The 16,938-nt window shown below is 46.5% G+C and overlaps 2 protein-coding genes across 3 annotated transcripts; both read left to right on the top strand.

Annotated features, from left to right (window-relative positions):
• Window positions 1-45: 45 nt before the first annotated feature.
• ptpn11a (protein tyrosine phosphatase non-receptor type 11a) lies at window positions 46-7,772 on the top strand. Of its 2 annotated transcripts, none has more exons than XM_087790821.1 (16): window positions 46-625; window positions 1,199-1,321; window positions 2,219-2,413; window positions 2,479-2,671; window positions 2,782-2,901; window positions 2,967-3,080; window positions 3,153-3,249; window positions 3,325-3,404; window positions 3,616-3,774; window positions 3,841-3,972; window positions 4,056-4,210; window positions 4,922-4,989; window positions 5,059-5,210; window positions 5,289-5,407; window positions 5,533-5,630; window positions 6,565-7,772. In XM_087790821.1, exons 1-15 carry the CDS (start codon window positions 612-614, stop codon window positions 5,600-5,602), a joined length of 1,791 nt encoding a protein of 596 aa, XP_087646947.1. In that variant the 5' UTR covers window positions 46-611; the 3' UTR covers window positions 5,603-5,630; window positions 6,565-7,772. The 2 variants fall into 2 exon arrangements, with proteins under 2 accessions (XP_087646947.1, XP_087646946.1); XM_087790820.1 differs by having other exon boundaries at window positions 3,325-3,422.
• Window positions 7,773-8,455: 683 nt separating this feature from the next.
• On the top strand, window positions 8,456-16,907 carry pitpnb (phosphatidylinositol transfer protein, beta). The gene is made up of 11 exons (XM_087790819.1): window positions 8,456-8,562; window positions 9,333-9,363; window positions 11,057-11,202; window positions 11,260-11,351; window positions 11,431-11,438; window positions 11,567-11,641; window positions 12,202-12,285; window positions 12,642-12,719; window positions 12,776-12,880; window positions 13,929-14,051; window positions 16,076-16,907. Exons 1-11 carry the CDS (start codon window positions 8,543-8,545, stop codon window positions 16,124-16,126), a joined length of 813 nt encoding a protein of 270 aa, XP_087646945.1. The 5' UTR covers window positions 8,456-8,542; the 3' UTR covers window positions 16,127-16,907.
• The last annotated feature ends 31 nt before the right edge of the window (window positions 16,908-16,938 follow it).

The raw sequence follows: 16,938 nt of genomic DNA, 5'->3' as shown, positions 1-16,938 counted from the left end.
GGAGGGACAAAACTCGAAGCGACACAACACTATCCTCCCTCCCTCGCCTATCATCTTTCTAACACTATTTCACTCGCTCTCGTTTATTCTTGCCACGAGTAAATATTTATAGTGGTTTAAGATATTTAAACTTGTAAACCAGCATTGTCTAGATTGTCTGAAGCGCTCAAGTAAAAAAAGTTTTTTTTTTGTTTTTTTTTAAACATAATCGAGCGACTGTTTGTGTTTCAGTGAAGCTCAGAGTCAGTCTGTCTTCGTCTCCATTCACGTTCCGAACAATAAAGTGTTTCTTCTCGGGGCAGAATATCTTGACTTTTTCTCCGGTCCTCGCGTCGACGCTTCAGCTTCAGCTGGACGTGAAATCTGCGCAGTCTCTGCTCGTCGCATGTCTGGTGACGTCCAGAGTTCGACTGGACCGCGGAGTCTCCGGGCCCGAGGCCTGTACTGACCGCTCCGGGCTGCAGACCCATCGATCCCCCCCCCGCCTCACGTCCCGTATTCCTCGACGTTGAACCGATGATTCTCGGTGTTTCGTGATCGCAGCGGGAACGTTAGCCGAGGCGCTAGTTCGGAAGCTAAAGCGGTCGGGCGCCGTCGGAAGTGGTTGAAAAATGACATCTCGCAGGTAAGAGCCAAACACACCCGAGCCTTTTGAAAACGTCTCCGCCACAAACGAGCCGACCCAGTTTGACGGTACTGGTTCTGCAAGGTCACGAAAAGTTTGACAGGTTCTGGTTGAACGCTGGCCACAGAGGAACTGTTAGCATTAGCGTTAGCCTTCGCCGGCAACTTGGAGCAGAGTAGATGTTAGTTTCTCTGCAATCGTTTAAAATACACGTTTTTTAGTTGAACATAAAGTTGTTGCAGCAACACTTTGGGAAAAAACCTCACCTTGGATCTGTTTCAAAGGTTTGTTTCTCCAGAAGTGCTGACTTGAAATAACGTATATCCAGATGTGGAATCTTCTCTTTTTTTCGTTTTGTTGTCTGCAGTCACGAAGACTCTCTGTTGTCAGAGTGTGTGTTCGAGTCGTGTTAGCATTACTGAACCTTTTGAACCAACATCTGAACTGATTCTAAATCTGAAGTTGTTTTTTTCTCTTTCACGTGAACATGAGGTTGTGAGAGGTTCAGGCAGGTCTGGTGTGAGCAACATTGTCACCAACTTTCATTGAGACGTTTGTCCTCCGTTCTCTCAGGTGGTTCCACCCGAACATCACCGGCGTGGAGGCTGAGAACCTCCTGCTGACCCGGGGGGTGGATGGCAGCTTTCTGGCCCGACCCAGCAAGAGCAACCCGGGAGACTTCACGCTGTCAGTGCGGTGCGTGAGCTTCTGCTTTCTTATCCTCCTTTTATTCTCGTCTCTCTTCCTTCTTCCACTGGTCATCCTCCTTCTTCTCGTCTCTCTTCCTTCTTCCCCTTGTCGTCCTCCTTCTTCTCGTCTCTCTTCCTTCTTCCCCTGGTCATCCTCCTTCTTCTCGTCTCTCTTCCTTCTTCAACTGTCAACTGGTCATCCTCCTTCTTCTCGTCTTTCTTCCTTCTTCTACTGGTCATCCTCCTTCTTCTTGTCTCTCTTCCTTCTTCCCCTGGTCATCCTCCTTCTTCTCGTCTCTCTTCCTTCTTCTACTGGTCATCCTCCTTCTTCTCGTCTCTCTTCCTTCTTCCCCTGGTCATCCTCCTTCTCGTCTCTCTTCCTTCTTCCACTGGTCATCCTCCTCCTTCTCGTCTCTCTTCCTTCTTCCCCTGGTCATCCTCCTTCTCGTCTCTCTTCCTTCTTCCACTGGTCATCCTCCTCCTTCTCGTCTCTCTTTCTTCTTCCACTGGTCATCCTCCTTCTTCTCGTCTCTCTTCCTTCTTCCGTTGGTCATCCTCCTTCTTCTCTTCCTTCTTCCACTGGTCATCCTCCTTCTTCTCGTCTCTTTTCCTTCTTCCACTGGTCATCCTCCTTCTTCTCGTCTCTCTTTCTTCTTCCACTGGTCATCCTCCTTCTTCTCGTCTCTCTTCCTTCTTCCGTTGGTCATCCTCCTTCTTCTCTTCCATCTTCCACTGGTCATCCTCCTTCTCGCCTCTCTTCCTTCTCCCACTGGTCCTCCTCCTTCTTCTCGTCTCTCTTCCTTCTTCCCCTGGTCATCCTCCTTCTTCTCGTCTCTCTTCCTTCTTCCACTGGTCGTCCTCCTTCTTTGTGCTGCGTGCAATGCTGAAGTCTGTGTATGTGCAGGAGGAACGGTGCCGTGACTCACATCAAGATCCAGAACACGGGCGACTACTACGACCTGTATGGGGGCGAAAAGTTTGCCACGCTGGCCGAGCTGGTCCAGTACTACATGGAGCACCACGGGCAGCTGAAGGAGAAGAACGGCGACGTCATCGAGCTCAAGTACCCGCTCAACTGTGCCGACCCCACGTCCGAGAGGTCAGAGCCCGTCCCGACTGTTGTGGGTCAGGTCAGCGATGATGACATCATGTGTGTGTGAGCAGGTGGTTCCACGGTCACCTGTCGGGCCGCGAGGCAGAGAAGCTGCTGACGGAGAAAGGCAAGAATGGCAGTTTCCTGGTCAGAGAGAGTCAGAGTCACCCGGGAGACTTCGTCCTGTCGGTCCGCACCGGAGACGACAAGACCGACACCACGGACAGCAAACCTAAAGTCACTCACGTCATGATCCGCTGCCAGGTCAGTCGCTGTTGAGGAGTCTGGAGGGGGGAGAACGAGAGTTTTGATGAGGGGGAGTTTTGGGTGAGGAGGAGTTGGGTAAGTTGCTCCTCAACGGTGTTGTGTTGCAGGCGGATCAAAAATACGACGTTGGTGGGGGAGAGAAGTTCGACTCGCTGACGGACCTGGTGGAACACTACAAGAAGAACCCGATGGTGGAGACGTTGGGGACGGTTCTGCAGCTCAAACAGGTTCTGGAATCTGAATGTCAACGCGACCGACGGTCTCTTGACAGTCTGACCTCTGACCTCCGCAGCCCCTCAACACTACACGCATCAACGCTGCGGAGATCGAGAGTCGCGTGCGGGAGCTGAGCAAGCTGGCCGAGGCCACCGACAAGGTCAAGCAGGGCTTCTGGGAGGAGTTTGAGGTGAGGGCGTTTAAAGTTGTCCGTCAAATGTTCGTCAGAACCCCGTGAGTGACCTCATGTGTGCGACGACAGACGCTGCAGCAGCAGGAGTGTAAACTGCTCTACAGCCGCAAAGAAGGTCAGCGGGCCGAGAACAAGAACAAGAACCGCTACAAGAACATCCTGCCCTGTGAGAACCATTTCCCCTTCACATGTGCGAAACCAACCAGAACCAGCTGACCCACTCTCTCCCCATCTCCCACAGTTGACCACTCGCGTGTGGTGCTGAATGATGGCGACCCAAATGAGCCCGGGGCCGACTACATCAACGCCAATATCATCATGGTAGTATCTGCCATCATGGTAACGCACCTCGTCCTGAGGACTCACACTCTGACACACACAAACACACACTTTTACACGGAAAACACCACAATCTTGAAACCTGACTCACAAGAGATAAACGCAAAAAAAACAACACAATTGTTTGTGTTGTAAATTGTTGTTTATGTTTGTTTTTCTAGTGGCTCATTTATTGTGTGTGTTTGTGTCTCAGCCGGAGCTGGACCAGAAGTCGACCGGCACCAAGCTGAAGAAGTCGTACATCGCCACTCAGGGCTGTCTGCAGAACACCATCAGCGACTTCTGGAGGATGGTCTTCCAGGAGAACTCCAGAGTCATCGTCATGACGACCAAGGAGGTGGAGCGAGGGAAGGTCTGTTCGGCACACTGGATCTCCACAGACGTGTCGCTCTGGTACTGATCAATTCTTCTGTTGCAGAGCAAATGTGTAAAGTACTGGCCCGAAATGTCGGCGCTGAAAGAGTACGGAGCCATGAGGGTCCGCAACGTCAAGGAGACGTCGGCACACGACTACATCCTGAGGGAACTCAAGCTGTCCAAAGTGGGTCAGGTGGGTCTGCAGGAGAACCTCTTCACCACGCTCACGTCAGGGGTGGTCACCAGGGGTCCTAACGTGTCAGCGCTGTGTCTCAGGGGAACACGGAGCGGACCGTGTGGCAGTACCACTTCAGAGCTTGGCCCGATCATGGAGTTCCTGCTGACCCAGGCGGCGTCCTGGACTTCCTGGAGGAGGTGAATCTGAAGCAAGAGAGCATCCTGGACGCAGGACCCATCGCCGTACACTGCAGGTTGTTCTCTCGTTCTCTCTCACCTTCACTCTGTCTTTCAGTCTCCTTCTCCTTTACTGTCTTTTAATCTCTCACCCTTCACTCTGTCTTTAATCTCTCACCCTTCACCCTCTCCCTTCATTCTATCTTTAATCTCTCACTATTCACTCTATCCCTTCATTCTGTCTTTAATCTCTCACTCTTGACTCTATCCCTTAATTAATACTTTTATTCTCTCACTCTTTACTCTCTCACATTCTGTACTTTAATCTCTCACCCTTTAATCTCTCACTCTTCACTCTCTCTTTCACCTAGATTTGTATTCCCTCACCCTTTAATCTCTCACTCTTAACTCTATCCCTTCATTCTGTCTGTAATCCGTCACTCTTTACTCTCTCACATTCTGTACTCTAATCGCTCACCCTTTGATCTCTCACTCTTAACCCTATCCTTGATCTCTTAACTCTTCACTCTATCCTTTTACTAAGTCTTTTAATCTCTCACTCTTAACTCTTTCCTTTAATCACCTAACTCTTCATTATCTCCTTTCATTCATTCATTCCTTCTGTCTCATTGAGCCTTCACTCTTGACCCTTCACTCTGTCCTTTAATCCCTCACTCTTGGCTCAGAACCTTCACTCTTTCCTTGACTTTCTCCTTCAGGCTCCAGTATTTCTGTTCTTCACTCTGTCGTTCACTCTGGTGAATCCTCTGTGTGCTCTGGTTCTTCAGCGCCGGCATCGGCAGGACAGGAACTTTCATCGTCATCGACATCCTGATCGACGTGATCAGAGAGAAAGGTCGGTGAAGTTTACGTTTACCCTCTCATTCTGATGATATCAGCGTCTGACCCCTTCACGTGGTCGCAGGTGTGGACTGTGACATCGACGTGCCGAAGACCATCCAGATGGTCCGTTCCCAGAGGTCAGGCATGGTCCAGACCGAGGCCCAGTACAGGTTCATCTATATGGCTGTCCAGCACTACATTGAGACTCTGCAGCGACGCATTGAGGAGGAGCAGGTGACACGTGCACACTCGCACTCGTGCACTCTCACGCATGCACACTCGCATTCACTAACATGTTGTATCTGAGTGCAGAAGAGCAAGATCAAAGGTCGTGAGTACACCAACATCAAGTACTCTCTGTTGGACCTGACTGGAGGAGAACAAAGTCCACTGCCGCCGTGCACGCCACTGCCCACACCCACGTGCACCGAGTCAGTATTGCTCTTCGTCTCGTTCATCATTGGCATCCTCATCACTGTCCTCATCACCTTCATCCTCATCACTGTCATCATCCTCCTTTTCTCCACGGTCACATGTTGTTTGTTCTTGTGTGCAGCATGAGGGAAGAGTCCTCCAGGGTCTACGAGAATGTCGGTCTGATGCAGCAGCAGAAAAGCTTCAGATGAGATTGACCGTTAAACCTTTTCATTCCAGGTGAGTCCACTCAGGTGTCTGGTTAGTGACCAGCTGATACTCTCTGACTGAAGATTCATCCAGAAATGGATAAAAACACACTTACACGTATGTTGAAAGAACATATATTTGAGAGAACATGATAACAAGAAGTACGATTATATTTCACATGTAAACACAGAAGAAATATTGCCCCTAGACTGTTAGACACACACACACACACACACACACACACACACACACACACACACACACACACACACACACACACACTCAACCATGTGCCACCAGATCAATCATGTTTGTTATCCAAACTTAAAATCAACAAAAACAGAAATTTAAACAAACAAACCAAAAAGAAACTTTAGTTACTGTCAATGAATCAGTTCATTTCAGTTTATTTAAAAGGACATAACTCACCTAAGTTCACTACATAGACTAAAAGTGTAAGAAAATATTGATAAACTAACATCGCAACATTTTTTTTTCGCAATATTTATTTATATATATATTAATTTACACTTAAAATGGAAATATTCAGGGCTTTTGTTCATTTTTCTGTTGCAATTAAACTTACGGCCGCTAGATGGCAGTCATCATGTCCTACATAACTAAAGGAACAATCAAACGCTGCAAGATTTTGCCGACGACTGAGGACAAGAGGATACAGTTGACTCTGATGTTTGGACATATTTTGGCTTCAAAACGAATGAAAGCTGTAAAGACTTTGTCAAGAGTCATGTGGTCTGTAAATTCTGCAACACCAGAGTCAAGTACTCAACAATACTACAAATATATCCTTGTTCCTACAGTATCATAATATATCGTATCGTTGATCCTGTATTGTGATACAAATCGTATCGCCATATTCTTAACAATACACACCCCTAAAACGGACACTAATTAGTTGCTTACTTTTAATTAATCTATTCATCCTCTGACCCATGTCCTCCAGAACCAAGATACCCGGACCCTACCACATATGTGGATCAACAAGCTACTGGAGGAAAGAATCTTCCTCCGTGCTCCTCCTTCGTATGCTCCTACTGCTCCTCTTCCAACTCCCTCCATCTCCTGGAGTCCCTCCACCACTTCATGCTCCCCTCCTTCTCCCACCCGGGCCAAATCTGAACCACTGTGACCATGAGACCAGGAGAAGTACCGACACTTGCTCCGTGAGACGAGCGTTTTTCCTCAATGGAAACACTAAGAGCCAAAACTATTGTTTATTTTGACGACTTTTTAAACGCCACTTCCTCTTTTCACTCCGGCACCGGAACGGCCTTGACGAGAAACGTATGTTCAGGCTTCATGTTGTAGTCCGAGTCCTGCAGCATCCAGCATCACTCCCTGTCCCAAGTTCTGACGTTCAGCTGCCAAATCTTTGTTGTGGAAAATGTTGCCTTTACTCCAGCGAGTCACCGCGTCACTGCCTCACGTCTTCATATCGGCCTTTAGGAAGAACTCTTCAAACTTCAAAATCACATGAGTTGTCGGCATGAGAGAGTCTGTGTCCAGAGACCACCATCTCCACCACCACCTGATGGGGAACCTGTTCTTGTCCAGTGTCTTTTGACTTGACTGAAGTTTGTGAAACAATCTGTAGAAGGAACTGGACGGACAGCAACATGAACGTCGTGGCCTGTCAGACATCTTTCCTCGTCGCTGACAGGAAGTGTTCCAGTGGCCTTCCCTGGAGAGTAGCTGTGCCCGCTTTGCTTATTTTGCCGAATGACATGTCTAGTCTGAGAACTTCCCCTTCTGCCTTCATCATCTTTGTTTCTTGCAGTCTTGACAGACGAGTCTGTCCAGTGGGGTCTAAGGCCGATAATTCTCAGAGCTTTGGTCGCCTTTGCTCCGTAACTCTGCCACGATAAAAGTGCTTTTTTTTTTTATTTACTCAAGTGAGTTACGAGGAACTGCAGCACACCGAGACGTGCCGCCCGTGCCGCGGTCATGTGCCGCGCTAATGTGAACTCTTTACTCCAGAACGAACAAACTATTTTGCTTACAGAACACCAGGTCGGGAGTCGTACCTGAACATATCTGCCAGTACATTTTTCTGACCACTTTGTGTCGGTGCCGCAGACGAAGCTTCCGAGCGTTGTAGCACGCCGCAGTTAACCTGTTTCCTCAGCGACAATAAACGTAGCTCATGCTTCATGGTGCTGTGTCTGTGTCCTTCCTGTAGTACCTGCTGTCGGGCATGCCACTGTGTCCGGCGTGCAGACCCATCGGAGAGCTGGGAGATTGATCGTTTGACCCACCTAACGTTGAGATCATTGTTGTGTGGAAGCAGACCATTGAAAACAAAATTATGTGTTGTTTTGGTCTCTGTTTTTCTTTTTTCAAAACCAAACAATGAAGATCTGAAGGACCAAAGACAGTTCCAACGTGGAGCTACAATCACCACTTCTATCGATTTAATGTGTGCAGTATATTCACAGAATGACTGATGAGAAACATTTTCCCACTACAGGGTTATATTTTAAGTAAACTTGACTGATTTATTTATATATATATATATATATATATATAAAAATATCAGAGTTCTTCATTGCCATTTTTAGTGAGTTCCACCAACCAGGAATTTTCTTCTCTGTAATGCAAACAGGTGAAACCCTTATACATAAATAATATGTGTTTACAAATTGAATCGAACGTTTATTGCTTTGAGTAGCTAATGTGGCTAAAACATCTAAAAAAATATTTTTGTCAAACTTAAAGAAATGCTCATTTTGATTTGTAAGAAAAAGAAGTTAAATGTATCCAATAAGAATGAAAATATGGTTGAAAACTTTTCTGCAGCAACCAGAAGTACGTCACTGATGACGCGCGCCGCCAGCCAATCGTGCTCCACCCGGTGGGCGGGGTCGACTTGTTGCTCCTCGGTCAGGAGACGTCAGTGCGCAGCCGCAGACGTGGTGACGAAGATGGTCCTCATCAAGGAATAGTGAGTTAAACTGCTTCTACTTTTCTGGTTCGGGTTCGTCCGTGGCGCGTCAAGCTGTTGCCGAACCCCCCCAGCGACTCTTGTCGCGGTGGTCCGCCGGGTGTGGGGGGGGTCAGCGGGGGCAGCACGGCTGAGGGTGGCTGGCTCGCCGGTGTCTTCAGGCGGCTAACGGAGGATGGAATTAGCGTCCTTATGCTCGTCTGTGGGTTCAAAGCGCTGCTCCGTGCACTGCTGGTCATCGGTACCGTTGACGCGAGCGGAACCGAGAACCCACCTCAGATCCGCGGCTCGTTTTTGTGCAGCTTCCGTGTGAAGATTAAAGCGCTCCCGGATTTACCAGCGGAGCTAGCTAGCTAACGGTTAGCTGTTAGCCGGCGCGCCTCTGCGCTCCTGTAACCCGCAGAAAAGACGCCATAGAGACCAATATGTGAACTGGTCCAGCTCCTGGTCCACAGCTGGACCCTCTGCTCGCACTGGTTTCCAGCTGGAAGGATGGACGGACTAGTCTGTAAATGTACATTTGGTTTTTTTTTACAATGTTGTCATGGTGACGTGTTGTTAGATCAACTGTTACGTCATACTGACGTGACAGTGAGTGACGTGTGGAAGCTGAGGACTCACCTGTCCTCCCTTGATGCTAGTTGACTGACTGAACATCTGTCTCACCCCCCTGTCTCGCTCTAAACTCTGAGTCCTTCACTGATGCTGCTCTTGTTGTTTATGTTGTTGTTGTTGTTGCTCTGACTAACCATCGTTTGTGTGTCTTCCAGCCGTGTGGTGCTGCCCATCTCCGTGGAAGAGGTGAGTCCCGACGGCACTCGTGGTGTGAAGAAGTTCCACACACAGCTTAGATCCCAACAGACGGGTGGCGCTACACTTGCTAATGTTTGGCTGGTTTACTGAGTGGTTTTCCCATTTTCTCCATCGGTTCATGTCTTCCAAAGACATCCTGGGGTCACGACCCACTTCAAGTTCTCTATGGTTGTTGACCAAGATTCAGACTACCATGAATGTTTGACCCCCCCCCAAAACCAGCAGACGGAGGTCCGAAGATGGTCCGGATAGAACCACAACAAGGAATACACATGTTGTGGAAAAATGCCCTCTACTTGATTTCTTATTTTTTGTCACACTTGAATGTTTCAATTAATCAATTAAATGTGAATATACGTTTTAAATGAAGGTTTCTATTATGAATGGAGAAGGAAAATCCAAACCTGCATGACTCTTCTAAACCTAAGACACATAATTCATGGTTCTGTTTATAATAGCAAGTCTTCCAGGTATCGCCACATTATGACCACCATATTGAATGTTGGCATGATGCTCACGCTCTGAAATGGTGTTACTTTTGTCTCATCAGACCGGAGTATTTTCCCAAAAGGTCTTGGGTATCATTAAAGTTTTCTGGCTAAATTGAGATGAGACTTGATGAGAGTTGCACTTTTCCACCAGCAGTATTTTTTCTTTCTTGGAGCTGTTTTAGAAGAGTCATGTAGGTTTGGATTTTCTTTCCTCCCTAATAATAAAAACCTTCATTTAAAAACAGCATTCTGTGTTCACTTGTGTTTTGACTGATATTACAATGTGTTCCAAAACATTAAAGTGTGACTAATGTTTACAAAAATAAGAAAAATGGGGCAAAACGTTTAAACAACACCATATTTAATTGTCTATCTTCTAAAAAGAAACATGTAAAACAAGAGCTTCAGTCCACTGATGAAAATATGTACCATGTGGAAAACGCATGATCAATTTTTTTATGACTGACCACACCTGAACGCTTTCAAATCAGCACCAGAGATCAGTCTAGAAACGGGTGTAACAAAACCAGAATGGTTGGTTTACCCACGTTACCTTTCACGGCTAGTTCAATCAAGATGACAATTTAAAAATCCCCTTATAAATAGAAAAACGATTAATTGATCCGCAATGACAATGATTGAAACTAAGCATCACTCCTGCTTCTCCTGAGTAAAGATGAAACATTCTGCCTTCGTGTGGAAAATGTGAAGATACTGAAAACATTTAAAATATAAAGTGATCTTTAAATATCACCACATAAACACACAAAAGTGATGTATGAAAACATTATGACCACATAAGCAAAAAGTGACATTTTAGGGCCAAATATTCAAAAAGTTACATTTAATTATAAAAATAAAATGTATGAGTCAAAGCAAGTGTTTCTGAGAGCAAGAATGTAAATGTTTGCGTCTAACCAGCAGGGACGAAACAATTTGATCATTAACTAATAATGAAACTTAAAAATAGGATCCAGGAAAAAGAAAGTTTAACTAAAGCAACTGTGGTGTTGTTTAGTTATAGACATTAAACCGAACCCCTTAAATAGTATTTAAATCTCACTAACATTTATTGAAGCAGCTGGGCTGAAATGAGACCCAATCAACATGTCATAGTTTAGTGCAGCTCAAACGTTCCAGCCCTGGTTCAATGTGTCATGTGTTTACACGCCTCTCTCTCCGTCCCACAGTACCAGGTGGGGCAGCTGTACTCGGTGGCCGAAGCCAGCAAGAACGAGACGGGCGGCGGCGAAGGTATCGAGGTGCTGAAGAACGAGCCGTACGAGAAGGATGGCGAGAAGGGACAGTACACACACAAGATCTACCACCTGAAGAGGTGAGGTCCACGGTCCTCCTGGTGCTGTGGCTTCAGCTGACTCCTTCTCCCACACAGTAAAGTTCCAGGTTACGTGAAGATGATCGCACCAGAGGGGGCGCTAGTGTTCCATGAGAAAGCGTGGAACGCCTATCCATACTGTCGCACCAGTAAGTGACATTTGACCTTTAATGGGCTTCATAACTGTCTCTCATCGGTGATTGATTGACCCCCCTTTTCTCTCCGCAGTTGTCACGGTGAGTGTTCTTCTTCAGCGCCGGCGTGACGTCACTGAGCAGCACCGTGCTGGGTTCTACTGAGTCTATCCCTCCATTGTGTCATCAGCTGATCTGACCCCTTTACGGCTCTCTCCCTCTCTCATCAGAATGAGTATATGAAGGACGACTTCATGATCAAGATCGAGACGTGGCACAAACCCGACATGGGAACTATCGAGAACGTGAGTGAACGCCCAGTGACATCACTGGATTGATCATATTGTTGTTATCAGAATGCATGTTGAACAAAGTCTGGGTTTAGTTGCTTGTATCAACTTTGATTTCTCTAATGGGATCAGAGGATGTAAAAATACACTCGCCAATGGAGGACAGAACAGTAGACCTTTTTTTAAAACCGCTAACTCAGCCATTCGTCAACACTGAGGAAGAAAATACATTTTAGGTTAGCTCCCCCCAACTGGCACAATTCTGTCAGTAACCAGAGCATAGATGTACACATATAATAACACTGTTGTGTAGCTGCAGTAGTCTAACGTCGAATCAACACAAAGTATTTTGATATTGTTGTGTTATAACAGTTGTGTTGTTGTGTAGCTGCATTGTCAATCATCCATCAATACAAAGTAGTTGATGTTTTGTGTTCTTTATTTAAGCAGTTGTGTTGTTGTGTAGCTGCACTAATCAATCATCCATCAACACAAAGTTTTTGATGTTGTTGTGTTGGTTATTCAAGCACTTGTGTTGTTGTGTAGCGGCCCTGACTGAGCTGTGGTTGTTTCAGGTCCATGACCTGGACGAGCAGACGTGGAAGGAGGTGGAGGTGGTTGCCATCGACATCGCCAACAGAGAGGAAGTGGCTTCAGCGGTGAGTTTGGCACCGTGGCATGATGTCACCACAGCTGTGATGACATAATTCCTGCTCCACGACACCTGTGACTGCGTAGAGTTGAGCACAGAACACTCTGGTCCGCTGCCAAATCCTGGTGGCGCCGTTCAAGCAGGTGCTGTTTGTTCTTCTGCTTCTGTGCTATAATGACTTAAGTGGATCAGCACTGGCCTGGCTTAACCTGAACCTCCATCTGCTCCTGCTACCCCCGACGTAGATTAGTGCTCAGTTTCTCCGAAGTGATTTTCAAGTGGCCACTAGAGGGCACTGAGAGCAGGTTAAGTGTCCAGAGAAGGTCCTCTTGCTCTTTGAAGACTATTGATCCTCTCTCGCAGGACTATAAACCAGAAGAAGACCCGGCTTTGTTTGAATCCGCCAAGACCGGCAGAGGACCTCTGGGCCCGGACTGGAAGGTACGAGACTAGAGGTGTTGTGAGAGACTCACTGGCTGACGGATCTGGTCCTGCAGAGGGAGCTGAAGTCCGACTGTCCCTACATGTGCGCGTACAAGCTGGTCACAGTCAAGTTCCGGTGGTGGGGCCTGCAGACCAAAGTGGAGAACTTCATCCACCGGGTGAGTGTCGCACAACTGCCCGTCAAGTTTGCCCGTCAAGTTTTTCGAGGTGATGGCTTCAATCACGTGATCACACAAGGGAAACTAGCTTTTTCTGCGCCGTGCTCGATTCAGCGTCAGTTTCATATAAACTGATGTGATGTTGTATCACAAGAACGTCTGTGACACTTGTAGACTACACTTGAAGCGATCAAACACAAATCATTTTGTTCGTTGTATTATGAAAACGGATCGAATTCCTTTTTTACGCGTGTTAATATTTGATCAATATTGTAGTGACCAATCAACTTTGTTATTGGGAAGGGATGCATCATGGGAGTTTGGAGTTCTGTGTGCACCATTAATAAGTTAAGTTAGATAATTATTGCCTTTCCCTAAGTTCTGTTGTCAAGTACAAAATGACAAATAAAGCCAACTGTCCATAAGCATTCCAGTCACTGCTGGTGGCCTGGTACCGAGTGACCCGAGGCTTGGGGACCCCTAATTTAGAGCCCTCGGTCAGGAACCTCCTTATCTGACTCATTGTTGTAAGTGATGAATCCCACCACTGTTGTGTCGTCTGCAAACTTCACAGCCTTCAGCAAAGCAGTCATTCATCAGCAGGGTAAACAGGAGGGGGCTCAGCACACAGCCCTGAGGATAGTCATTATTAATTTGAATGGAAGCAGAGATGTTATGGATTCTGACAGCTTGTATGAGTCAGGAAGTCAGGTGCCCAGTTTCAGGGCGAGTTGTTTAGGGTGTCCGGAGTGATGGCGTTCATAGCAGATGAGAAGTCCATACTGTAGAGGGTCTTATTCTCCAGGAGTGTGAGGGCTGTGTGGACCGCCGGAGAGAACCATTCTGCCGGTCCACATGATCCTCTGTGAGGCCGATGTTGCCTTTAATGTGGACCAGGACAATCCTTTCAAAGCACTTGGTGACATTTGGTCGACTGTCATTTAGCCCAGTCACTATGGAGACACAGAGGACTTCATTAAGGATGGACCAGCAGCCCGAAGATGATGATGATGATACTGGTGTTGATGAAGGTGTTCTATCTGTGCAGCAAGAGAAGAGAATCTTCACCAACTTCCACCGTCAGCTCTTCTGCTGGGTGGACAAGTGGGTGGGTTTGACGATGGAGGACATCAGGAGGATGGAGGAGGAGACGCAGAAGGAGCTGGAGGAGGTGATGCACCCGCACACACACACACACACACTCAAACACACACTCAGTACTGTTACATGTGCAGGAGTGAGGGGTGTCTGACATGACTGGTCTCAATTCTGAACGTTAAAGAATTCAAGGATTCTTTTTTGTCGTCCCATTTACTAAGAATGGAGGGAAATTAGTTACCAATTCGATAAATGGATGGATGGATGGATGGATGGATGGATGGATAAATGGATAGTTAAACGGTATTAATCCAACTGGAGATCTCCTTTGGAGTTGGTTTCCAGCACACAGCAACACAGACAATAGATTAATAAAAACAAGAACAAAGTTCAATAAAAAGAACAAAAATACAAATGGCAAGTATAAAGAACAAAGATTAAAGAAAAATAACACACAGAAAAGGATACAAAGATTAACATAGAATAATCTTTTCACTCCATTCCTGCCCCCGAACTCAGAATTGATCTAATAGCCCGAGGAATGAATGAGTCCCTGAGTCTATTAGTGTTGCATCATGGGAGGAGCATTCGTGCACTCCATCTGCTTCTCTGCTCTCTAAAGACAGTGTTCAGAGGCAGAGACATTAGTTTCTCCAGAGATCTTCTCTTTCACCAGTGAGTCCAGCTTCATGCCAACATAGATATACTATGCATAACAACATGCATAAAATATAATTATACCACTAGTAATAATTTTAAATTAATTTCTATAATCATTATTACACGTCCATGTTGTACCTCAGACAGTGAGCAGTGTTGTGACCAGTCAATCTGCATGTAAACACACTGAGTGACACACACACACGCACACACACACATGTGCACAACTGTAATGTAATGTTGTTGGTAAATTTCACATCAGATGCGACAGAAAGGTGACGTACGTGGAACTTCTGCGACAGACGAGTAGGCGTCATGACTGTAGTAAGTTTTGGTGTCCACAGGCGACGGCGCTGCATGAGCCTTCTCTGTCTTCGTCTTCAACTCTTCTCTCCATGCTGACGGTCCATAGCTCCTGACGGTTCAGACTCTGTAGATCTGACACCTGTAGCCATGTCATGTTGAGCTAACGTTAGCATCGACTGAAGAACGTTTTCACGTTTTCATTCCATTCATCGCCTTCACCGTGTTCCACCTGTTGGACCCTCATCATGCTAAAGTCTCACTATCTACTGCTTTGCATGTTCATGTTTCACTGCCGTCTGTGGCTCATGCTAACTTCTCACTGCTCATGCCCGTCTAAATCTCCTCTTGCTAACTCATGTTAACTTCTAACTGTCTACTTCTGCAAATGCTAACTTCTCTCTGCCTGCTAATACTAGCGTCTAATTGTCTACTTCTGCTAATGCTAATTTCTAAATGTCTGCTCATGCTTACTTCTAACTGTCTACTCCTACTCATGCTAACTTCTAGCGGTCTACTTCTGCTAATGCTAACTCATGCTAACTTCTAGCGATCTTCTTCTGCTAATGCTAACTCATGCTAACTTCTAGAAGTCTACTTCTGCTAATGCTAACTCATGCTAACTTCTAGCAGTCTACTTCTGCTTATGCTAACTCATGCTAACTCCTAACTGTATACTTCTGCTCATGCTAACTTCTAGGTGTCTACTTCTGCTAATGTTAACTCATGCTAACTTCTAACTGTATACCCCTGCTCATGCTAACTTCTAACTGTCTACTTCTGCTCACACCAACTCATGCTAACTTCTAACTGTCTACTTCTGCTAATGCTAACTCATGCTAACTTCTAACTGTATACCCCTGCTCATGCTAACTTCTAACTGTCTACTTCTGCTCACACCAACTCATGCTAACTTCTAACTGTCTACTTCTGCTCATGCTAATCTCTAATGGTCTTCTCATGCTAACGTCTGTCTACTTCCACTCATGCTAACTTTTAACTGTCTCTTCCTGCTCATGCTAACGTCTGTCTACTTCCACTCATGCTAGCACGTCACTAATGCTAACATCTTAACCCATTGTGGTCTGTTTGAGCCGTTTTCTCATGTTGTCTGACTTTCCGTGTCATTCTCAGCTGCGCAAGACCGGGCCGGTCCGAGGCACCAGTGCTGCTCATGAGCAATGAGGCAAACCAACCAAACCCCATCATGATGATGTCATCAGAGACACACCAACCGCCACAAGGACAAGGGCCACAACGACGCCACGACTGTCTCACATGCTTCATCTGGGCGGGGTGGGGTTTGACCGGATAGGTTTTCAGTACTGAACCGAACGACCCAGTCTCAGATCTGGCTTGAAAAACTAAAGGTTTTTTTTCGTACGTAAAATATTTTCAAAACACAAAAAAAAAAATCTTTGCACACAAACGTGAAAACACCTGAGGAGTAAACTTTAGCATCTTCAGGTGCGTCGCCTCGGACCCTCGTAGAATGTTTTTAACTTTAGCGGCTGTCTGTTGTCCCACCAGCGCCCCCCTCTGTCTCCATTTCATCACTGTTTCTGATGCACGTTGTTTTAATTGATCTCCATGGCAACGCCTGGAAGGAGACAGCAGCTCTGCATGTTAGCCTTCAGCGCCCCCCTCAGGAGTGATCGTCCACTACAGCAAGCTCGATAGCTTCATCCAGACATTTACAGAGTGCCCCACAGCGCCCCCTGCAGGTGTTCAAGCAGCACCAGTGTCGTGGTCTGATGACGTCGAGCCAGAGTTGAAGGCTGCAGCAGCAGGGACGTCCAGGGGCCACATTCACACACGTGCATCGTTGAATGTAGAAAGTTTGTCTCATCAGATGTTTGCTCTCCTGACTGCGGTGTGAGTGACAGTGTGACTGTAGTTATTTTGTAATGTACTGAGACCCACATGTATCTGACCAGTGAGGTAGAAATAAAATCATGTCAAAGTGCGTCCGGCTGTCATGTGTGACGTCAGCGAAC

This window comes from Callionymus lyra, chromosome 5 (assembly GCF_982586985.1).
Source record: "Callionymus lyra chromosome 5, fCalLyr1.hap1.1, whole genome shotgun sequence".
In the NCBI taxonomy this organism is placed as follows: domain Eukaryota; kingdom Metazoa; phylum Chordata; class Actinopteri; order Syngnathiformes; family Callionymidae; genus Callionymus; species Callionymus lyra.
Note: the sequence above shows the minus strand (reverse complement) of the source record. Positions and strands in the feature narration are given on the sequence as shown.

Coding starts and splice junctions, on each gene's coding strand:
- ptpn11a (XM_087790820.1), top strand. Junction 2,672..2,781: donor ACGTCATGATCCGCTGCCAG/GTCAGTCGCTGT, acceptor GTTGTGTTGCAG/GCGGATCAAAAATACGACGT. Junction 3,423..3,615: donor TGGTAGTATCTGCCATCATG/GTAACGCACCTC, acceptor TTTGTGTCTCAG/CCGGAGCTGGACCAGAAGTC.
- pitpnb (XM_087790819.1), top strand. CDS start 8,543: ATGGTCCTCATCAAGGAATA. Junction 11,203..11,259: donor AAGATCTACCACCTGAAGAG/GTGAGGTCCACG, acceptor TCTCCCACACAG/TAAAGTTCCAGGTTACGTGA. Junction 12,286..12,641: donor GAGAGGAAGTGGCTTCAGCG/GTGAGTTTGGCA, acceptor CCTCTCTCGCAG/GACTATAAACCAGAAGAAGA.